The sequence below is a fragment of the Coregonus lavaretus genome, assembly GCF_964263955.1.
Source record: "Coregonus lavaretus genome assembly, chromosome: 36".
Lineage (NCBI taxonomy): Eukaryota > Metazoa > Chordata > Actinopteri > Salmoniformes > Salmonidae > Coregonus > Coregonus lavaretus.
In genome coordinates this window covers 17,260,708-17,284,805 of record NC_140023.1, presented here as the reverse complement: position 1 = coordinate 17,284,805, position 24,098 = coordinate 17,260,708, and the positions used below count along the sequence as shown (strand labels likewise).

General features: G+C 41.2%; 1 protein-coding gene across 1 annotated transcript; it reads left to right on the top strand.

Annotated features, from left to right (window-relative positions):
* Window positions 1-13,425: 13,425 nt before the first annotated feature.
* On the top strand, window positions 13,426-16,321 carry LOC311110546 (heme-binding protein 2-like). The gene is made up of 7 exons (XM_084153054.1): window positions 13,426-13,451; window positions 13,744-13,803; window positions 13,958-14,039; window positions 14,606-14,726; window positions 14,852-15,033; window positions 15,592-15,755; window positions 16,081-16,321. Coding segments are annotated over exons 1-7 (699 nt in total). The 5' UTR covers window positions 13,426-13,449; the 3' UTR covers window positions 16,169-16,321.
* The last annotated feature ends 7,777 nt before the right edge of the window (window positions 16,322-24,098 follow it).

The window sequence follows — 24,098 nt, the reverse complement described above, 5'->3', positions numbered from 1 at the left end:
GGAAGTTAGATACGAAAAACCTAGATTAAAGAAAATAGAAACGTGAATATGATTAGGGGTGAATAGGGGGTGGTCTAGCGACCTAGAATGAATAGACTACTAGGAAAATACCTAGGGACAGGAAAGTGAGGGGGCTATTTTATAGGTTTGAGAAGAGACAAGGGAACAAAGGATAAGAAGAATATTAAAAGAAAAGCAAGGGATAAAATCAAATTTTTGGAAAGAAGAAGAGTATGAAGATATATTAGGAAAAAGAATACCATTAACTGAGGGATATAAAAACGTTTAGCTGAGAAAGTTAACAGGAATAATTTACCTTGCACCCTACTATAGACACTGAACCATACAGGGAGACCAAGAACACAGGGAGTAGAGATGGCAGGAACACCAGTAGCAATCATGAAGAGAAGATTCCCAGAAAATAGTAAAGAGATTGGTAAAATCTCTGATAAATGGGAAAAAAGAACCAGGAAAATAGCAACTAAATGGCCAAAGGAGGGAACGTTTGATGTAACAGTGTGTGAGGAAATGGATACCCTAATAAAGAACTATAAAACAGGAGAGAAAGGGGAGAAAAGAAAGAGGAAGAGAGTGAAGGAGAGAGACATTTTGGAATTTTTTTGGGAAGAAGGAAAGATAGTAGATGAGAGGGACATTCAGAGAAGACTGAGACAGATGAAGCTGGAAGGAATAACAAGAGAAGACAGAGAGAAAACACAAGCCCCAGTGATCGCTCCGGCGCTGCCAGAATAATAAATAAATAATATAATAATAATATGCCATTTAGCAGACGCTTTTATCCAAAGCGACTTACAGTCATGCGTGCATACATTTTTGTGTATGGGTGGTCCCGGGGATCGAACCCACTACCTTGGCGTTACAAGCGCCGTGCTCTACCAGCTGAGCTACAGAGGACCACAGAAGAGGGCGCCATGGCACCTGTCATCCATGGAGGCAAAAAACCACCGCCTCAACAGCAGGGCTGAGGAGGTCCTGCCGTATTAATAGTAAATATGTACACACAACAATCCCCTGGACAGTGGCAAAATAAGAATAATGAAAATGGACCCGTAGAATCAATGGTACCAACCACAGCATCAAACACACCAGAATGGTGGACCAAGAAGACCAGGTGTCTGCTGGGGGTGCAATCAATCAGGACATATGAGAAGGGATTGTCCTACCAAGCCGTGGGGGCCTAGGCAACCACAACAGGGTAATTGGCAAGGAAATGGGCCCAACTTAGCTGAATGGCAGCAGTCTTAGACACAGGCTCCACAGGGCCCAGTGAACCCGTGGGGAGGACCAAATCATGGATACTAGGGATGCCCAGGGAATCCTAAAGGGCAGGGTCAGCTAGTGGCAGTAACTATGCAGGCTGATGAAGAACCTATGCTGCAGGTTCAGGGGAATAATAGAGGCCCACCAATGATGATAGATTCTGGAGCAACTTACTCATGTGTAAGTCCAAATTATGCCTCTCACCTCCCCATGTCAGGCAAAGATGCACAAACAGTAGAATTTTCATGACAAACGCAATTAATACATATGACAGTTCCAGTAAAATAAGAAGCAGGAAAAAGCTACATGTATACCTATATTAGTATCAGAACAAACTCCAGTTAATCTATTAGGAAGAGATGCACTGTGTAGAATGGGGGTCCAAATTAAATGCATATCAGAGGGACTAATAATAGTTCAGGAAGGGGCATGTCCACAGAAGATGGACCAGACCATCATCACATTAGTAAACTGGTTTGGTAGAAGAGGGGCCACAGGGCATGTGGGAAGGTGCAACCAACGAGGCAAGAGATAGCATATTTGGGGATTTGAGTTTTCGAAGTCACGAAGCGTGATCGAGTGGGAGCAGTGCGACTAGGGAAAAGCCTAGGGGTTTAAATCTCATGAGACTTTATTTCCTTTTATGTGAAGTGGATTGTGGAATTCACCGGGGAAGGGAGCAGTCACGAGTGATGTTTTTGAGGGTTTTCTGAGTGGGGGGGATCAGGAGATGTGGACTGGTATATTCAATAGAGAGTGAGAATTTCGAATGTAAATTGTTTGGACTGGTTAAGAGGTATCAAAATGGAAACTAACTAAATGTGTACTTTTACAAGGGGGGAGTGATTTTCTCTTTTCTTTGAAATATTTTCAGAGACTATAAATAAGGCCTGGCCATTTTTTGTTTGTTTGTTGTTTTACCATATGGTTTTCAAATAACCACAAACAACCCACTTAGTATGACATGTTAGCTGTATAGGTTCTTTTCACGGGATAGAAGTTATATATCTAAAAGGGGCAAACACATGTAATTTGAGGTTTTATGTACTGAGTGAGTTTTAAGTAAATACATGTGATTTCTTTTGAAAAGAGCTGTACTAAGGACTTACTGTACACTTGGGATACAAAAATTATGAAATGTTTTGACGGTTGTTAATGATTAGTCTACTATAGAATGAAACACTTATTTTAAAGGTTTGAATGACCTCTTGCCTTTGTCCTGACGTTCTAGTGTGATTTGATCACCCACACTGGAAAACCGAGTGACATAGGATGATGAGTTTAAGGTCATTTATTATACCGAGTTAAGGGTCATTTATAATACTCATAATTATGAAGAAGTTTATAATTTGGCAATAATCCTATATATCATTCCAAACAGGACAACGATGAAGTGAGAGAGTTAGTCCTGAATGAGGGATAGTCCTTGAATAATCTTATGAGGATATAATTAGGTTAAGATATTATCAAAGGTTGTCATTTTAAGTTCATTTATTATTTTGGTTCAACAGGCAATATTGTTGTTGTTTTCTTTTTGAACACATGAATCACGATGTGAGGCATGTGTCCAAAGGGGGGAAGTATTGGTTACATGGGTAAAATATGGGTTTTAATGTTTTTTTGGGGGAAATATGCAAGTTGTATTAAGTATATGAGCAGTAGTAATAATGTGTTATGGGTTAGATTAAATGTTTTTTTGTGATAGGAGGCAGTAGGCAGGGTGTAGAGGTGGCCTGTCTATGAAACGTGTGGACTGCAACAAGCTGCAAGTAGGTGCGCTGCATAATCTCAAGGCTTCTCCTGACTGATGAGAAGACATAAGTAGCATACTGTGTGTCACCTACCTAACAATATTCTTAAGACTTTCTTCCCATGGGTGAAGGTAACTCTGCCCAATTGAGCAGGAGAATTTGAGCATTTTCTGCACCCTGGAGACTATGTGGCGGTAAAAGACTGCAGAAGAAAGAGCTGGAAAGACCCTAGGTGGGGGGCCTGTACCAGGTGTTGTTGGCTACCTCAATGATGGTGAAAGTGGCAGAGACAAATATTTAGATCCATGTTTTCCACCGTAGGAGTGTTCCAACCCCAGGAGAGGAAGATGGCCCTGCCATTGGGTGGCATTGTTTTCTTTTGTATTTGTCTGTGCTTGTGTGTCTTTGCAGCAGTAACTCCGAGCTTCCCTATGGGTAGGCTGGTAGAAGGACACTCTTCGCAGACCGACGTTGATGGATTGAGAGGGACTCTGGCTGATCCGGGGACCCTAGTGACGGAAGAAGGTTAACAGCTAAAGTGACCATACATCGTCATCCAGGTTACACCAACAGCTGTACGGATAGAGGGGAGGGCGACCTGGTATCATCTAAACCATTGTACCAGAGTACCACGAGGGAACCGATGACTTAGAGATGAGGGAGCTGAGGATGCTGGAGCTGGCGAGAATCAGGAGATGGGGGAGGATGCCAACTACTGATGAGCTACGTGTTCTTGCTGATTCCCTTGGCGAAGGGGAGACCTTCGAGACCTTTAAGGCCTTCTAGATCTTCAAGATATTTCAGACATCCAAGACGCACCAGATATCCCCATCATTGATTTCTCTGCCCTTGACTAGTTCCCTAAGAATAAGGGGAATGGGATACTGACAATAGTAAAGAGCAGAAGAACAAGACATAGAAGAGATATAGACAGGATGAAAGTGTATTCCTGCACAAGCAGGAACCATAACTAGAATACCAAAAGGGATCGCTATTAAAGTAAGAGGGTTAACTGGTTATTGGGGTGGGAGGAACCATTATGGGGAAGTCACATGGGGTAGTGTGACCTTAAGATAATGAAAGAAAAAGACAGGTGGATCATAGACATAAGGATAACAGCCTGAGACATAGATAAACAATTTGATGTAGTACTTAGCGTTACATTTCCAGGGGGAAGTGTTGTTGAAGTAGTTATTCCTTGGGAAAGTGCACTAAACCCTGTACATGTTAGAGCCATACCAAATGCAGAAGAAAGGGAATGGAAGGAGCCGTTAAACAATGACTCGTATAGATGAGTACAATAAAATTAAATAAAGAAAATAGTCTAATATGCACCACATCTCTGTTAAAATAATTAACAGTAGTTCCAAATCTCCACAGTTACCAGGACTGTGCTATGATTCAACCACAACTTCTGTCATCTAAGGAACTCGGAAAGACCATATTGCCCAGCAGAATGTTTGTCATATTTAGGAAATCCTGAATGTAAACAATTTTATAATCAACCAGGATGAGGAGAGAAGTGTAAGCAATTAGATGTTAGAATAGGAACAAGGAAAAGGGAAACGCCAGAGTAATATCAAATAGACTATGAGCAAATATAGGAGTGTTACAATAAAACAATTGGGTTATATAATTTGGGATAATTCAAGGGAGAATGTGAAACAATATGGCATTTATACAGATAGGCTTTGGAATGCAGACACCCCTCAAAGAAAAATCTATCAGGCAGCAGGATCAAGTATTAGAAATTGGTATTAAGAATTATTTGTGAAACATAATAATTTGTCATATAAGTCAATGCTTATAGGGACGTTTTGGATTGGAAATTAACTCAACTAAACTGTTATGATTTGTCCTTTCTCGAGGTTACTACGGATGGTGTCTTGATGCATAGCAGAGATAATTCGGTCCAGAACGGTGTGAACCTCAATAAAATAAAATAAAAAACTCTACCCGGCTGAAGGGGAGCAACAAAGGTGTTGAAGACGTTCCTGTTCAGCACCACCTCTACCAGGAGACCTGAATCAGAACCAGTATCCAATCAAAGCAATCAACTGCCTTTTCTCTTATGCCTTTTCTCTCAAGAATGTGACAGGAGTCCATGTGGAGTGGGCAGGAAGAGAGATCTATTCAAATACAACATGTCTCATAGTTTTGGTATACTGGTTGGCAAAATGGACAAAACATAATAGAGGTAGAGGTGGGGCGGCTCAGGTGTGACATTGGAATTGGGAGATTGTCATGGGCAATCCAAGTTGAACTATGAAGCTATCTGAAGAACATAATAAAGACACGCCAGAAGATTGAGTGCCGGGGAGGAAGGGATTGTTATTTGAGGTAGTAGGTTGATTATACACTGCTAAATGTATAGTAATTTAGACTAAGAATGCATTGAGATACTGATCTGTTGTTATTCTTCATTATGAGGAAGCTAATGCTAGAATTATGAATAATATAAATGTACATTCTGCCAATTTCAATATGTGCCAAGGTGAGAGTTTTAACTTTGAGTGATGAACGAAGGTGACTAACTAAGAATTGTCATTCTAAATTTGTTTGGGGTAAATAATTTGATTATGATTATGAGTTGTAAGCTGACTGAGTGATCTGAATAAGTTATGAATATGTTAATAACTAAAGATGTTGACACTGCAATTAATGGATTAGATATTGATATTGAGTCTTTTGATTGTTATACTACATGTGATATGGTAAAGAAGTTATGTGAGTTAAAGATGTTGACACTATTCTCAACATGTCCTAGATATTATGCTTAAAACAAAGTAGCATTTATTTTAGGTATTTTAATGTGTTAGGATACTAACACTTATATCGGAATTGGTTTGAATAGAAACTTCTGAATTTTAATGTTTAAAAAATATAACCTTGGATGCCAGGATTGTGTCTGATATCATGACCATAATTACTCATTATATACTTTTGTGGGACAATGAGTCCCAGATTGGGGGATATGAGGGAGATTTTTTAGTGAACTATGTGCTAAACAACGTTAAATCACGGACGTCTCTGTTGCTAATGAAGAACTAAGAATGGTTCCTTTCACTGGGCTTGTGTATGTGTGAAATGGGGATTTGACCTAGGGTCGAATTGCTCGCTCTTACCTAAATCCATGGCTGTCTTACCTTATCAGAGACTGAAACCAGACTGTTGCCTAATGCATCTCTCCTCAAATAAAGGTTCTGAGAGCGGAGCCAAAATTGAACAGCGTTTAGACTAGTCATGAGTAATTACAGCATGGTGGGAGGGGAAGAGGAGTAGGTTTGGGTGTGTTTGAAAGATTAAGTGTGAACCTGTCATGTCCAACAATCAATCATCAGGTCAAGCTCAGGAGAGCTGGGGTTGAACAGAGTTTAAACTAAACATGAGTGTTTTTGCAAGATAAGGGATTGATTGATTGTATTACAATTGATTCCGAACTGTATACAAGTTGAATTTAGCCGCCATCATAGACAAAGGAAGTGGGCGGAGCGATAGAGAGCGGAAACTGAAGAGGGAGGGATTTTAAGCTAGGATGTGTGTGAATGAGACTATATAGAGGGGGAGCAGAGAGAGAGAAAATGGGCTACTCTGCAGACTAGCCTGGCTTTGTTGAAATTGTAATAAAGTCAAATCTTGATTCTACAAAAACTCTGGAAGAACTTTGATTTTAATAAAGTATAGTGATTATTTTCCACAACATGCTCTGTTCAAGTAGACTGTGATTTTGCTGTGGTCTGATAGGGGTGTCAGTGGGCTGACTGTGAAAGCTCTGAGAGACTCTGGGTTGAGCTCAGTGATAAAGTAGTTTACATTACTACTGAGATGAGCTATAGGTGTACCTACCATAGGAGTCCCATCGAAGCCTACCATTGACTATGTACATACCCAGCGTGCGACAGAGCTGCAGGAGTTGTGACCCGTTTTTGTTGGTTATGTTGTCGTAGTTGTGCCTAGGGGGGCATATGGGTGTGGGAATGCTGTCACCTCCAGGTAGGTGTTTGTCTCTCTCTCACTCACACACTCTCACACACACACACAGTGTTAGACAATCTGCAGACTGAATCTGCGGTCTGTCAGTTTCTAGTTGAAAGATGCACAAACACTGTGTAAATATCCCCCCCTAAATTCCAGTATTCTGTAGCCTGGTCCCAGATCTGTTTATGCTCTTTCCAACTCCATTGCTGTCATTGTCAAGCCATCCTGACGGAATGAAGCTTTGAGTCTACGCCGTTGCTGCCTAAACAGGCAACAGGACTTAATAAATTCCTGGAGAAGCCGTGGATCTAACTCAAAGTCCTCCCCACAACCGGAAGCTGCATGCTAGTGAAGAAAAGGAGATGTAAATCCAAGGCCGGAGGTCTGGATGGTAAGTGCTCTGTGAACTGCCATAGTGGTGCCAATAAGTCACAAATACAGCGAGACCTTTGCTGGTCAGAGGAATAATAAGGCAACCTCACAGAGAGTTACACACAAGAATGATCTTTATTTCCAGAGGACATATGAAATGGACGTGGTTCTGTACAAAGAGCGATATGAATGAATACTGTATATACAAATACAGTAGCAATACAATGCAACGGGGAATGAAACAGTGAATAGCAAACTAGAGCAATCTATATGGCAAGAACTGCATGAATATGAGAATGCTACCTGAGCATGTTTACAACAAAGCCATCATAGAAACTAGCCATAATAACTACAACCAATAACAAGTTTAAGTACACAACAAGTTACAATAGTCAAACCCACTTCTGTCCACACACACCATCACACATGTCCACTTGGAGAGAAACTGAGGAGTGTCTGACGTGAGCAGGCAGAAGAGCTACCAGGTGTCCATCAGTGGCCTGTCCAAAAGCCACTCCTGCGGTGTCTTGTCTGTGTGCTTAGGGTCGTTGTCCTGTTGGAAGGTGAACCTTTGCCCCAGTCTGAGGTACTGAGCGCTCTGGAGCAGGATTTCACCAAGGATCTCTCTGCACTTTGCTCCGTTCATCTTTCCCTCGATCCTGACTAGTCTCCCAGTCCCTGCCGCTGAAAAACATCCCCACAGCATGATGCTGCCACCATCATGCTTCACCATAGGGATGGTGCTAGGTTTCCTCCAGATGTGACGCTTGCCATTCAGGCCAAAGAGTTAGATCTTGGTTTCATCAGATCAGATAATCTTGTTTCTCATTGTCTGAGGTACCTTTTGGCAAACACCAAGTGGGCTTTCATGTGCGTTTTACTGAGGAGTGGCTTCTGTCTGGCCACTCTACCATAAAGGCCTGATAGGTGGAGTGCTGCAGAGATGGTTGTCCTTCTCAACGTTTCTCCCGTCTCCACAGAGGAACTCTGGAGCTCTGTCAGAGTGACCATCGGGTTCTTGGTCACCTCCCTGACGAAGGCCCTTCTCCCTCGATTGCTCAGTTTGGCCAGCTCTAGGAAGAGTCTTGGTGGTTCCAAACTTCTTCCAATTAAGAATGATGGAGACCACTTTGTTCTTGGGGACCTACAATGCTGCAGACATTTTTTGGCACTCTTCCCCAGATCTGTGCCTCGACACAATCCTGTCTCAGAGCTCTACGGACAATTCCTTCGACCTCATGGCTTGGTTTTTGCTCTGACATGCACTGTCAACTGTGGGAACTTATATAGACAGGTGTGTGCCTTTCCAAATCATGTCCAATCAATTTAATTTACCACAGGAAGACTCCAATCAAGTTGTAGAAACATCTCAAGGATGATCAATGGAAACAGGATGCACCTGAGCTCAATTTCAAGTCTCAGAGCAAAGGGTCTGAATACTTATGTAAATACGGTATTTCTGTTTTTATTTTTAACACATTTGAAAACATTACTAAAAACCTGTTTTCGCTTTGTCATTATGGGGTATTATGTGCAGATTGATGAGGATTTAAAAAAAAAATCCATTTTAGAATAAGGCGTAATAACATAACAAAATGTGGAAAAAGTCAAGAGTCTGAATACTTTCCGAATGCACTGTCTATATATATATATACAAAAGCATGTGGATACCCCTTCAAATTAGTGGATTCGGCTATTTCAGCCACACCCGTTGCTGACAGGTGTATAAAATCGAGTACACAGCCATGCAAACTCCATAGACAAACATTGGCAGTAGAATGGCCTTACTGAAGAGCTCAGTGACATTCAACGTGGCACCGTCATAGGATGCCACTTTTCCAACAAGTCAGTTCGTCAAATTTCTGCGCCGCTATAGCTGCCCTGGTCAACTGTAAGTGCTGTTATTATGAAGTGGAAACGTCTAGGAGTGACAACGGCTCAGCCACGAAGTGGTAGGCCACACAAGCTCACAGAACAGGACCATTGACCGCTGAAGCGCGTAACGCGTAAAAATCTTCTGTCCTCAGTTGCAACACTCACTACCGAGTTCCAAACTGCCTCTGGAAGCAACGTCAGCACAATAACTGTTAGTAAGGAGCTTCATGAAATGGGTTTCCATGGCCGAGCTGCCACACACAAGCCTAAATTCACAATGCGCAATGCCAAGCGTCGGCTGGAGTGGTGTAAAGCTCGCCACCATTGGACTCTGGGGCAGTGGAAACGCGTTCTCTGGAGTGAAGAATCATGCTTCACCATCGGGCAGTCCGACGGACAAATCTGGGTTTGGCAGATGCCAGAAGAACGCTACCTGCCCAAATGCATAGTGCCAACTGTAAAGTTTGCGGGAGGAAGAATAATGGTCTGGGCCTCTTCGAGATAGGCCCCTTAGTTCCAGTGAAGGGAAATCTTAACGCTACATCATACAATGACATTCTAGACAATTCTGTGCTTCCAACTTTGTGGCAACAGTTTGGGGAAGGCCCTTTCCTGTTTCAGCATGACAATGCCCCCGTGCACAAAGCGAGGTCCATACAGAAATGGTTTGTCGAGATCAGTTTGGATGAACTTGACTGGCCTGCACAGAGCCCTGACCTCAACCCCATCGAACACATTTGGGATGAATTGGAACGCTGACTGCGAGCCAGGCCTAATCGCCCAACATCAGTGCCCGACCTCACTAATGCTTTTGTGGCTGAAAGGAAACAAGTACCGCAGAAATGTTCCAACATCTAGTGGAAAGCCTTCCCAGAATAGTGGAAGCTGTTATAGCAACAAAGGGGGGACCAACTCCATATTAATGCACATGATTTTGGAATGAGATGTTCACGTAGTGCAAATATATAATAACAGAGTTTCTCTTATTTTTGGCCCAAATTAAACATTTAATTGGTATTCTAAATATATGCAGCATAACACAGACAAAAACATGCAGCCAAGGTAAATCAGCCCATGTGATAAAGCATCCAGTCAGATTATGCTCTTTGTTACCAGTAGATTAATCAGGGTGTCCCACAGTCATATTCAATTTAACACACACTGTGAGAGCAAACACAACTTAAAGCCCTTATGGCAACATTGGCAGAGCCTGCACCTTATTCATCTGCATAAACTCAATCTAATGACTTACTCAACATTTCTTTCTTGCTATTTCAAAGTCTAGATTCCCCCATGCCTCCCAGGCATTGGTAAATTGAATGATAAAATCACTATTTTGGACCGTAATGTTAGTATACTTTATCTATTTCTCTAGGAAATTATTTGTACCTTTACAGGGTCATTGTGAACATAATAAGACAACAGACACATAAGACAGGGCACAGTTACACAACACAACACAACAACGACACGCATAATGTTATACAATATAAGTACGATATTCCCTGACTGCTTAAAAAGGCAAGAGGCTATTGGTGAGATTTGGATTCTAATTGCAGGAGAGAGGGGTATTGAATGCGGCTGAGCATCAAGCAGTCGTGTTCAGACAAACCCATCTGCCTGTGTGAGGACTGGAGATATGGTGGTTATGGTGCTATGGAACTGAGGTAGGCTTTAGGAAGCCACAGTATATTAATCATTTTATAATCTGCCTTCGATTCTTCCATCTGAACTTCCTACACCCTGAATGAGAGAGCGAGAGAGAGAGAGAGAGAGAGAGAGAGAGAGAGAGAGAGAGAGAGAGAGAGAGAGAGAGAGAGAGAGAGAGAGAGAGAGAGAGAGAGAGAGAGAGAGAGAGAGAGAGAGAGAGAGAGAGAGACAGGTGAAGTCTTTCTTTTATACACATCCTTGTGCATAAACTGGGGATGACAGAGGCAGACTTGAGGCAGTTGTTTCACCATGTTGAAATGGGTCAGTCAGCAGTGTAAAAAGGTGCATTGTGCTTCTCCTGGAAAACATGTATTTTGCTCTGATTAAATTGTTGTTCTCTAGAGGTGCTCACAATCATTTGTTCTCAATCAAGCCAACTGGTTTTCATAGACATGATTACTTTTTTGATGACACACACTCAGGGTACACATATTTATCTTAATTGTACAATTACAGAGGGATAACCTATGGAAAACATGCAAATACGTGAGTTGTTACTATATACAAATAGTAGGTCATCATTGACTGTCTATGTTATGTTCTATGTTATGTTCTACAGTTCAACAGCTGCACCATTAAGAGCATCCTGACTGGCTGCATCACTGCCTGGTATGGCAACTGCTTGGCATCCGACCTCAAGGCTCTACAGAGGGTAGTGCGTACGGCCCAGTACATCACTGGGGCCGAGCTCCCTGCCATCCAGGACCTCTATACCAGGCAGTGTCAGAGGAAGGCCCTAAAAATACTACAGCCACCAAAGTCATAGATTGTTCTCTCTGCTACCGCACGGCAACCGATGCACCAAGTCTAGAACCAACAGCACCATGAACAGCTTCTAGCCCCAAGCCATAAGACTGTTAGTTAAATGTGACCCGTTACATAAACTGGGTGTATGACGCACGTCACTACTTCACAGGAGAGGCATTTGAACGTAAAAAATATTTTTTTGCTGAAATGCCTTCTAGAACATGTTAACTTTCATGTGCCTTCATTTAAAATAAAATGTTACCTGAGTATTTATAAGGAAAGACGATTACAAAACATGACTTGACAAGTGTGTTATAACTTGGTGGGAGGAGCGCATCAAGGTGTGTGACTCTGAGAATCTGCTGGGAATGACCTGTTTCTACTGTCCTTTAAGAAAGAAAGCAAATCCTTTAAGAAGATAAATTGCAGAAATGGGTGGGGTTTAGCTATAATTATGACTTTGTGGCTATGTTAACTAGGGATGACCGTGGTGACCAGCTGACATCACATTGGTTGTCAGAGGTTTGTTAAAGATCATGACCTCTGTCATTATTCTAACTGTGAATGCAGAACGGCCTGAGTTGACCCCAAATGGGCATCTCTCTAATTTGAACTGAACTGACTTTGATTGTGCATGCCATGGATGCTTTTATTTATTTAATTTGTTTAGGTTAGGTTTCATTCCATGACTGCATCCATCTCGATATTCAGTGTCTTCCTTTTCTTGTCTCCTTTTCCTGCACTGATTTGAAAGAACTGGGACAGGTGAAATCAGATTCACAGTGAGGAACTCCATTTTGTATTCAACACCTATCCTGGGTGTGTCTTCAGGTCAGCTCATGAGAAGGGAAGGAGACGAGGTGAGGAAGCCATTTTAGTCTATTGAGAGACACCTCAGAGTTCTGTTTTCTAAGCTGCTCTCTTTGTGGGGGTCAAACAAGTGCTTTCTTATCTGTTTTAGGTGGGGAATATGGTTTGATATGAATTAGAAAATGTTTGCCCAATGCATATCTGCACTTTACTTTATATTATAATGACATAATAATATCATAATAAAGTTGGATTTAACCAATTGAACCTTCATTGACACATAATGACACATAAAAAACATATAAAAGGAAGTGATGATGATGGTTGGAACAGACAATGAATAAAAAAAATGGATTAAGTAGATGAATAGCAGGGAAGAAAAATGCCATTAAACACACCACCGGGTCGTCAGTAGGAGTACACTGAGACTAGTGATTTTGGCCCAACTGTGCTCAGTGAATAAACTCCATCAAAGTGCTATTTATTTCCTCTAAACTTGACAGCCAGGCTCCTATTGCGAAATAGCAAAGGCTTCAATTACGAAACAGAAATATATAAGAGCCTATTACATGTGACAAATCTAGGTCACAGCCTCTTTCACAACAAGCTTATACTAGTTTTGCAAAGAAACATTAACGCTGATCATCTCACATTATCTAACTTGGCACACACCCATTTATAAACCGCCTTTGTTTCTCTTCAGCAGGTTAAGTCCATTGAACATATTTGTTGAGGCCACTGAAGTATATAATTAAAGTTGAGGCCCCTGGGCTATTCGGGGGAAGTGGGTGTCATATGTTTGGGGGAGTGATCAACATTTTCTTTCATAACCTCCATTTGGTATAAATAGTTTCTCTGCAAGCATTTCTCTCAGTCAGTGGATGCATCCAGAGTGAGCTGATCTAAAAGACACACACTCAGCATAATGTAAGTAGAAATGATAGGTTATCATTGCTTTGATAAGGTTTGTTTGATTTGTGATGGTGTTAAATAATTAAAATAAGAGTGATTTTTATAGAAATAGACGTGTAATAACATCGTTTACAAACTTTCTTTTAAAGTATTACAATATATTGCAAGAGGGATGAGTACTTAAGGTTTTTAATGTGATGACACTGACTGTATGTCTGTATTTCAGGTTTTAATGTGATGACACTGACTGTATGTCTGTATTTCAGGTTTTTAATGTGATGACACTGACTGTATGTCTGTATTTCAGGGTTTATCTTGCAGGGTTGGTTGGCTTGCTGCTCATCTTAACTGCTGAAGCTAGAGTTGGGTAAGGAAGTTACACTTCTGTTATTTCTTCTCACACATCATAACCACACAATTCAGAAATCATTCGCTGCTTATATATTGAATGAGCGCTGGCCGTCCGAAATCAAATGCTTTTGTCCCGTATTGATTTGTTTTCCACTGATCCCTATAAATAGGAACTCCTCTGAGTCTAGCTTCTGTACCGAGACCAAGGAATGTCTGCTCTATGATCTGGTTTGCAAGAATGATGATTATGAGGTGAGTCGATTGTAAACCACAAATTAACGGCACATAGCCGTCAGGAGTTTGTTTCACCACCATTTTTGTGACCAGTTTTTATATTGTTTAGTTTTAGGTCAGGGTTGCAGATACAATACAATAGCATTTTCATCACAATAAAGTTTATCATAATGTTCCATACAATTGTGAAAACAAAAAAGATACGTACCTGCATGCGTAAAAACAGGAGCTTCCCCCCACCCAGCTACCAAGCTTCCATCCACCCGACAACCCCAGCCCCAGAAACCAGGATTCCCACCCCTTCCCACCCACCGTGTCTAAAAACCAAAGTTGCTTGTCCCCCCCCCCCACCCTCACCCACTTGGCAGCTCCCGAACCCCCACGTCCCCCACCCATGGACTGCCCCTTCCCCTGCACCCACAATGTCAGTTGTTTCACGACATTGGGGTATCGTATTGAGTTGTAGATCAGTAATGCAGGGTTGTTTCACTTGTGCACAGTCCCAACCCAAACCTACAACATCTGTAATGCACTCTACAGCACAGGACTCTGAGTGAATGTTTGTGTCTGTGTCTGTGTTGCAGGTGCGCCACTATGACTCAGTGAAATGGGTGTCGACAGACGAGGAAGCCTACCTCATGGACAAGGCAATAGTCACCTCATTCATGAGACTCTTCAAATACATCACCGGATCCAACGAGGCTGGTGTGTGTGTATGTTTGTGCGTGTAAATCTATTTGTGTGTGTGTGTACATGCACATGCATGAGTCTGTTTCCATGCTTGTGTGTCTACCTGGCAAGATGTGTTTACCCATACATTTTTCCTATAGGCGTCAACATTGACATGACAGTTCCGGTGATTGTCAAAATCGAGGAGACGAAGAGGATGTCGCAGTCATCTGTTTACACCCTCAGCTTCGTCCTGCCATCTGCCCATCAGATGACTCCTCCCCAACCCACTGATGACAAGATAAGGCCCAATAGACCCCTACACCCTATGCCCTATGCACTTGTGGAGATCTGAGAGGATTTGATTGGTTTAAGCAATATGGTGAAACTTCCACTTAGCCCATCAGAGGGTAAGGTGGCGCTATTACCATATTGCTGACTGTCAAAAACGTGTCAACCTGACAAGTGCATAGGGTGTAGGGTCAAGGGGTCCATTTGGGATTGGCCCTAACTCTCTTTATAACTGATTTTAACCTGGACGCCTCAGATCTGTAAATTCTGTATAGCCAACTCCTACATGGTCGTTGTCATTGCATGTTCACTCTGTGTCACCAAGTACAGTCATTCCGCGCATGTACAGAATATGATTGTCTATCAGACCTGGGTTCATGTAGTATATATTTAAAATACTTTGATTCAGCTTTTCTAGAGTGCCAGATGGGTGGGGTTTGCACTTTTGGGACAATTCCACTAGTGCCATTGTGCAAGACAAGCTCATTCGAGCACAGCTAAAGTATTTGAAATAACACAAATACTATTTGAACCCATGTCAGGTATGTCATCTATTTTTTTTAAGACTGCTGGCTAATGATCTTTATGCCATTGTGATTTCCCTGTGCAGGTGTACTTTACAGACATGTCAGATATGAAAGTGTACGTGAGGAGCTACGGCGGATGGATGATGTCTTTGACATCCAGCATAAACTCCATGCTGCTGAAAAGGCAGCTAGACAAAGTCCAGGCCACCTACAACAAAGACTACCACTACACTGCGGGATATGACAGGTGAGTGCACAGGGACAAATACTTCCATATACTCATATCCAATATCCAATCCAATTCCACCAAAATACTTGTCTGCAACATACTTTAATATTTAATTTGTTTTACTATTTTACGTTATATTGTATGTGTAAACTAAACTGTGTGTGCGTTTGTGTGTGTGTGTGTGTGCTTGCCTCCGTGCGTGCGTCTTGTGTGCACGTGTGTGACTGTGTGTGTCTGTACATACTTGTGTGTGTGTGTGTGTGTGTGTGTGTGTGTGTGTGTGTGTGTGTGTGTGTGTGTGTGTGTGTGTGTGTGTGTGTGTGTGTGTGTGTGTGTGCTACAGACCAAGCAAGATTCTGAACAGGCACAACGAGGTGTGGTACATGGTTGAGGGAGACCCTGTGTGCCCTGAGCCAATTACCTACCCCTAAACATCCTCCTTCACTACCTCTGAGTCTGGCATTACCATGGTCAGGAGGAGCACTGGGAGGTGCATGGTGGACTGAGAACATCTGAGGAAATTTGGTTTGGGATTAACAAGGATATTAACTAAGAGATGTGTCTCGGATCCAGTGGCACTATAATCCAAAACCAACATGCCACACTCTTAGTTGTACATAGTGTACAGTATACACACTGTATGTCTTAGAATTTGCTCATGCATATTGAGGGTTTGATTTGTTAGGGATGTGCCTAGCCGCCCCTAGCTCCATTGTATTTCCAACCATGTACATGACATGTTCTAACGATGTGGAGTGAATGTAGACAGGGATGTTTTTGTACTCAATTGTGTACTGTATTTGTTTTTACTAAATAACTGGGTCCGTTTGTCAAAAGGGAAGCTACTTTTCCTAAATTACAACATTCAATATTGAACATGATTTTGATGTTTAAAATATATATTGATTTTCTCAATAGAATATAAATAATAATAATAATTTGGTGGGTGCTTATATTTGTCCTGTTTCAAAAAACTGGACAAAATTTCCGCTAATTTCTTCAACACTCCATCCAAAGTGGGTTATGCACATGCTACCTTACTGTTGCAGTAAAATAAAATCTCATTGCAGTTTTATTTACTCAACAGCAAAATAAAATGATTTTGGGTAGTGATAAGATATAGGATTCGGCACCCTTTTTAGATGGTGTGGAGCAGCAACAGTTGATATGGTTTCAGAAAATCTGGTGCAAAATTAGGTGGTATTTATTTAACAGTGCAGGTGATGAGAAGACTAGATCCAATTATGTAGGTCTATACACAAAATATACAAATTAAAAGAGGTGCGCAACCTGTGGCTAAAGCCGTGAACATTACTGCCGCAGGCTCACCAAGAAGCCATTTCAACAGCAGTGGTGGTGGAGAGAAAACAATGCTTAACATTTCTAAATAACTGTTAATGGTTACCAGACTCTGGCGTTTGTGTTCACTCAATATATACTGAAAAAATATATAAACGCAACATGCAACAGTTCATATAAGAAAATCAGGCAACTGAAATAAATGTATTAGGCCCTAATCTATGGATTTCACATGAATACAGATATGCAGATATGTTGGTCACAGATACCTTTAAAAAAAAAAGTAGGAGCGTTGATCAGAAAACCAGTCAGTATCTGGTGTGACCACCATTTGCCTCGTGCAGCGCGACACATCTCCTTTGCATAGAATTGATCAGGCTGTTGATTGTTGCCTGTAGAATGTTGTCCCACTCCTCTTCAATTGCTGTGCGAAGTTGCTGGATATTGGCGGGAACTGGAACACGCTGTCGTACACGTCGATCCAGAGTCTCCCAAACATGCTCAATGGGTGACATGTCTGGTGAGTATGCAGGCCATTGAAGAACTAGAACATTTTCAGCTTCCAGGAATTGTGTACAGATCCTTGCGGCATGGGGCCGTGCATTATCATGCTGAAACATGAGGTGATGGCGGCGGATGAATGGCAGGACAATGGGCCTCAGGATCTCGTCACGGTATCTCTGTGCATTCAAATTGCCATCGATAAAATACAATTGTGTTTGTTGTCCGTAGCTTATGCCTGCCCATACCATAACCCTACCGCCACCATGGGCACCTCATCCACACAACGCCATAGACGTGGTTGTGAGGCCAGTTGGATGTACTACCAAACTCTCTAAAATGACGTTGGAGGCAGCTTATGGTAGAGAAATTAACATTCAATAATTTGGCAACAGCTCTGGTGGACATTCATGCAGTCAGCATGCCAATTACACACTCCATCAAAACTTGAGACATCAGTGGCATTGTATTGTGTGACAACTGCACATTTTAGAGTGGCTTTTTATTGTCCCCAGCACAAGGTGCACATGTGTAATGATCATGCTGTTTAATCAGCTTTTTGATATACCAAAGGAGAAATGCTCACTAACAGGGATGTAAACAAATTTGTGCACAACATTTTAGAGAAATAAGCTTTTTGTACATAAGGAACATTTCTGGGATCTTTTATTTCAGCTCATGAAACATGGGACCAACACTTTACATATTGAGTTTATATTTTTACTCAGTATATAATGCACAATGTTTTATGGGACTAGCAATGGCATAGTTAATTTAGCAAGTAATGTTTGTACCAAACATTCTACCAATTGTACCAATCGTTTTTTTTGTGTGGGGAAAAAGAGAGGGAAATGTCCGATTTCATGTGCAGGGGTGAACATAAGGCAGTACGTTCCGGTATGCGTCCCGGCAAAATAAATAGTGGGGGTACGCCATACCGGTAAAACGTGAACCTATCACAATTAATACAACATGCCCAAAAAACTATAGGCAATTACACCATTATTTAACATTACTGCATGTCAGCCACATGACCATTTTGCGAATTGACTGGAAACCAGGTGGTATAAGCTCCAAATTGCGTTGTGGTTTGAGGAGAACACTTACATTTCGTCAAGGCGGAGACGAGTGGTGGAGACGCTCCCGAACAAGTCGGAGATGAGTGGCGGTGACCCGAGGCGCGCATGGACAACAGTGGATGCATCAATTCAGGCTACAAGTGTAGGCCTAATGACAATCGCAGAATGTAATTATAATACACGTAGGTGTTTTGTAACCGATGTCTCTTTCCATTCATCAAATTGCGGGTGCACAGTTCTCTGTTGGAGGTTTGGATGCTGAAATATTTTGTGAGTGGACGAATGTGCGCGAGTAGCCAAGACCCGGCGGCAGAACGAACCAGTTGGACGGGCCTTTCATTTCCATAGGGGGGAAAGTTTTTCACCGGACCTCCTATGTGTGCACGCGCTTGCGCATTCACAATTGTTTTCATGGCTGTAATAGTAAAGACGATTATGCAGCTTGTGAGTTTCAAGTTTGGGGATGCTTACAATTTATCTTACCATTTCTACGGATCCGCGTGCCAGTTAGGATGATTTTTATATGCGCATTTTCTTGGAACAGTTTCATTTCAATAATAACGTTTTCGTTTCTCAAAATCATTGTCACTTGGCTAATCATACAAATGTGAAGTAAAATGATAAAAATCTAAAAGTTAAAATTAAACTATTCAACTATGCGGAGAGCCATTGGCGGCTAAATAAATGAGAGCATAGAACTCAGAGATGCAGCAGTAGGCCTATAACTCCCATCGTCAACTAAATAAAATTCATAGCCCTAAAGCCGAAAAAAATTAAACCTGTAGAAAATATCGTGATGAAAATTCCTGTTCTTTCAATCACATTCATCTCTTTTTTCCGCCTGTCAGCCTCCCTTTCTATCTGTCTAGACTTGAGCTATTCCTAGTGAAGTGCAACATTGAATCAAATCATCACTTGGTAAGGTCAGACGCTGTCCCTAACGAACTTGCAACAGTGAACTCCGGACAGAAAGCTGTTTTTTATGACGTTTCCACTGGATATATATAGGATCATCAGATCGTGATATTTTGCACTTTGGCACGGCTTGGTGATTATCGAGGCCGGGAGTGTTGGAAATATTTTTCAAATACCGAGGAACTATCATTCGCAATGGATGTTAAAAAACAGACTTTGTTGACTTGTGTGAGGCGAAGAAAACATGAGTGGTGTTGCCAAATGGGCACTTTCCTACATATGCATGCTTTCTGGAGAGAGAGAGGCACAATATCTTCGACACACCACCTCCCCTTCTTCTTGATGCAACATTTTAAATTATACTCAAGACACATTATCTTCACACATATTTTAGATGCTTTTCACTGACAGCCGCAACTCAATCAGCTAGACCTATTGCCACGCGCACTACCCAAATCGCAGGCTTTCCAAACACACTGGTGATTTGAAACAATCAGCAGCAAAACAAATATATAAAGAAGCTAATGATCCTCTAAGGCTAAGTCATGCTCACTGATGGAGTATTTTGAATGATTTTATTTAGACAGGAGTAATTATATAATTTTGGTGAAACATCAATTTACTTTAGAGTAATCCAGCATCCTAGCAGTGCACTTTGCAACCGCTACCTTTCCTTTCCAATTTGCAAGAGGCTGAAACCAGAGATCTCTATATAATAAAGAGATGCTCATGTCTCCACCCTAATAATGGGAGTCTTTGTCCCAAAGGCGGAAAGGCATGCGACAAGTTTAGGTCTGCATATTATTCCCATAGAAACGCATTGGGATTATACTGGACAGAATTTGGCGCGAGTGAGCCGTCTCGCTACGCTTATTCCTCTCTGCTTAAACTAGCCTATATCACTGGAGAAAGCTTCCGGGCGAGCGATACAGCGCCACTCTATATGTAGCCCATGTAGGTGATGCTGTCTGGTCAGAAATAGTATGACATGCCATATTATTTTGGTCCAGACAGCATCAGATACATGTTCTACACATACTGAGACAGAGGGGCGCTGTTTCGCTCGCTCGGATGCTTTAAGTGAGATTGATGCGTCTTTCGGTTGGCGAGCGTCTCGGTCAAATAAACAATAACTATTTAAATATTGTATTTGGAAGGGCAAGGAGGTACGGTAGGGTAGGGCAGGCCAGGCCCCATAAGGCCCACCTATAATGCCGGCCCTGGTGTAGCCTACAGGATCGCCTTTGTTAAGTGAGTGTTTGACAATCAGATGAAAACATCATGACTGTTTATTTTTATGCCACATTAAAGGGTATAAACGGCGTGTCCATAAGGCTAGGGGAAGTTAAGCTTTCCCTAAAGTAAATTGAATTAAATTGCCAAAATTATATAGTCTAATTAGTTTATCCTGTCTATACATGAATAAATAAAATCATTCAAAATAGGCTACAACACCAGAAAGCATGATTTGGCCACAGAGACTCATTAGTAAAAAATAAATAAAATAAAAAGCTGTGGATTGATTGTTTTAAATCGCATAGACTACAGTCGGAAGGGCCCGCAATTTGGGCAGCGTGCGCTGCAAATATCAAATAGATGATTGTTGAGTTGCGACTGTCAGTAAAAGCAGAGAGACCCCGCCAGCCATATCGCAATATTTAAAAATACAATCGCGGAAAAACTGTTTGGAAAGCAAATGGCTATTGCTGTAAAGAGATGACAATGAAACTACTCCAATCTGTCTTTTAGTTGTAAAAATCCTTAACGTAATTGAGCGAACGGTAGCCTATCTTATTGGCACCAGCGGAGAACATCTGCCATATTCCCGGTGAATATGCATATCCACTGTCTTTGTAATTATGCATATCCACTGTCTTTGTAATTGGGTCAGTGCCACTTGTGTTTGTTTTTGGACAATAATTTCCTTATCCAGGTTAGATGGACGTCATATTGTACTTGTGTAACGTAGGCCAATAATATGGATCAGACAACATCGTTTTTATTGATCTGTTTGTCAGTGTCAGCAGAGTAGTCAACCCTGTAATTTTTGTAGTATAAAAAAAAATGTGTGCGGGCACTTGGGTGTCCAGTAGTGGTAAGAAATTAAATCTACTTCCACCCCTGGTCACGTAAAGCATCCATCGTCACAGGTACTGTAAAAGATTGAAGGTAGCCTCTTCTCATTAAACTTGGCATTGTTCTTGAAACTGAAAAAAATAAAAAAAATAATGAAAAGCCTCTTCTCACAGGTAGGCTACAGTAGATACTTCCCGTTCTCCAAATGCAATGAAGCACATAATGTGTGTCTGCAGGGAATAATTGTGTATACAAAGATGCATTAACAGTGATATGGCAGGATTGATAGAATCCTGATTGAACAGGATTCAAAGGGTATTATTTTAGCTGTATAAAAGCTTTGTGCATGTACATGAGTGGACAATAGTTTCCTTCATGATTTTAGGTGTCAGTCCTCACTTAGCCTTGGCCGCCAAATGCACTGCAAGTGTTCTCAGCTGGTAAGGCACTATTGACCACCTGCTCATGAATAGAGGTAACTGTTACATAAGACACGGATGCCTCATATTGTCCAGGTCTAAGAGATCCGGTATTGTTTGTTTCAGACAGCTTAAATCAAATTGTATTTGTCAGATAATAATAATATAATAATATGCCATTTAGCAGACGCTTTTATCCAAAGTGACTTACAGTCATGTGTGCATACATTTTTTACATATGGGTGGTCCCGGGGATCGAACCCACTACCCTGGCGTTACAAGCGCCATGCTCTACCAAATAGATGCTTTGTAAATAACAGGTGTGGAAAACAGTGAAATGCTTACTTACGGGCCCTTCTCAACAACGCAGAAAGAAATAAAATAGAGAAATAATAGAATATATATATTTTAAATAATACAAGTAATAATAGATACATAATGAGTAACAATAACTTGGCTATATACAAGGGGTACCCGTACCGAGTCGATGTGAATGGGAACGAGGTAATTGAGGTAGATACAGTATGTACATATAACTAGGAATAAAGTGACTGATAGTAAACAGTATCAGCCGAGTATGTGATGAGTCAAAAAGGTTTGTGCAAAAATGGTCAATGCAGATAGCTATTTGGTTAACTATTTGTGACCCACTGTCTCTTTTCAGTCTTATGTTCCAAAATTGGAAATTGTGTTTTTTACATTGGATAAAAGTACAGACTCAGAGCTTCAAAATGGCATATCATACAATGTAGTTGGAGGAAACATGGGGGAAGTAATGTTGCAATAAAAGTTGATTAATTTATAATCCTATTTAGGAGAAAAAGGCATTCAAACATTTTGCTGTGATTTTCACACTACATTAATCCTTGGGAAACAAATATTTAGAAAAGGACTACTTTCACCAAATTGCCTAAATGGATTCTCTGAACATTATCTCACCAAGTTACCCTATTAGGCAAACCATTTACAGTATTAAATTGCCTATTGTTGAATAATAAAGATAACCTTTCACCTTGAACAGCTACAGGGCTGCTCTTTGTTTATGTCCATTTAGCATCTTTCACACCCTCTAAAGCCTTAGAACCACCCACCTCTTAAATCATTCACATTGGAACACATGGTAGTGCTTAAAAAACAAATAAAATATTTCAACAATAAAATACTTTATTAATTTCAAGTGCTAAAGGTAGTAGCCTTCAATTAGGAACAACTTAAAACACACAAACACATAAAGGCTTAGTCCTAGGCCTATATCATAAGATCCCTTCAGTAACTTTGGTTCAGGTTATGAACAAAGGAATCTAGCCTGAGAGCATATTTCTGTCCTGCCCTTTGGAGCAGGATATGTAATGTCCATGGCCTTTTCATTGCAAATGTCCTGATCTTCTCAAAAATATATGTTTGCCGGGTTGTGTCCAGTCCGGGGGATGCTTTCACATCTCTGGGAGGAAGGGCGTCAACATTGCACAGCAGCTGAAACCTGGTTCCATCTGAGTGAAAGCTCCTTGGCCACAACACCAGGCTCCAGATAATTAAAGGAGGTAAGCTGACAAAAATAGACAAGACATTAAAACCTTGTATACCAGCAATGACATTCATTGACCCCCAAGTCCAAGCAATAAGCTCAAAGTACAAAGACAAAATACCTGAAGTGTTGCTTGTTCACCCTCGATCATCTCCTTGTACTGGTGGCGGAGAGCAGGTTTATGCTGAGACACATTCCAGAAAAATAGGTTAAAACATGAATGAATTAATGTCCTATAGGTTATTATTGCCTGTTGACTGCTACAGCTGTACTAAAATGCCATGTACACACTTAACCTGCTTCCAGCCTAATAATGGCAATGCAGACAAGATAACTAGCTAGATTTAGCAAATATTTAGCTTAATAATGACGAGCTGGCTCGATGTAAATTGTATTAATCTAGCTAGCCAGCTAGTTGAACATGCAAAAAAGATGACCTCAAAATATATAATCCAATAGCTAGCTAGTTATTTATCTATCAGTTCATTGGGGCTAGCTAGCCAATTTAGCATGTGCCCCTATAACTTAACATGGGGTTTGATTAGCT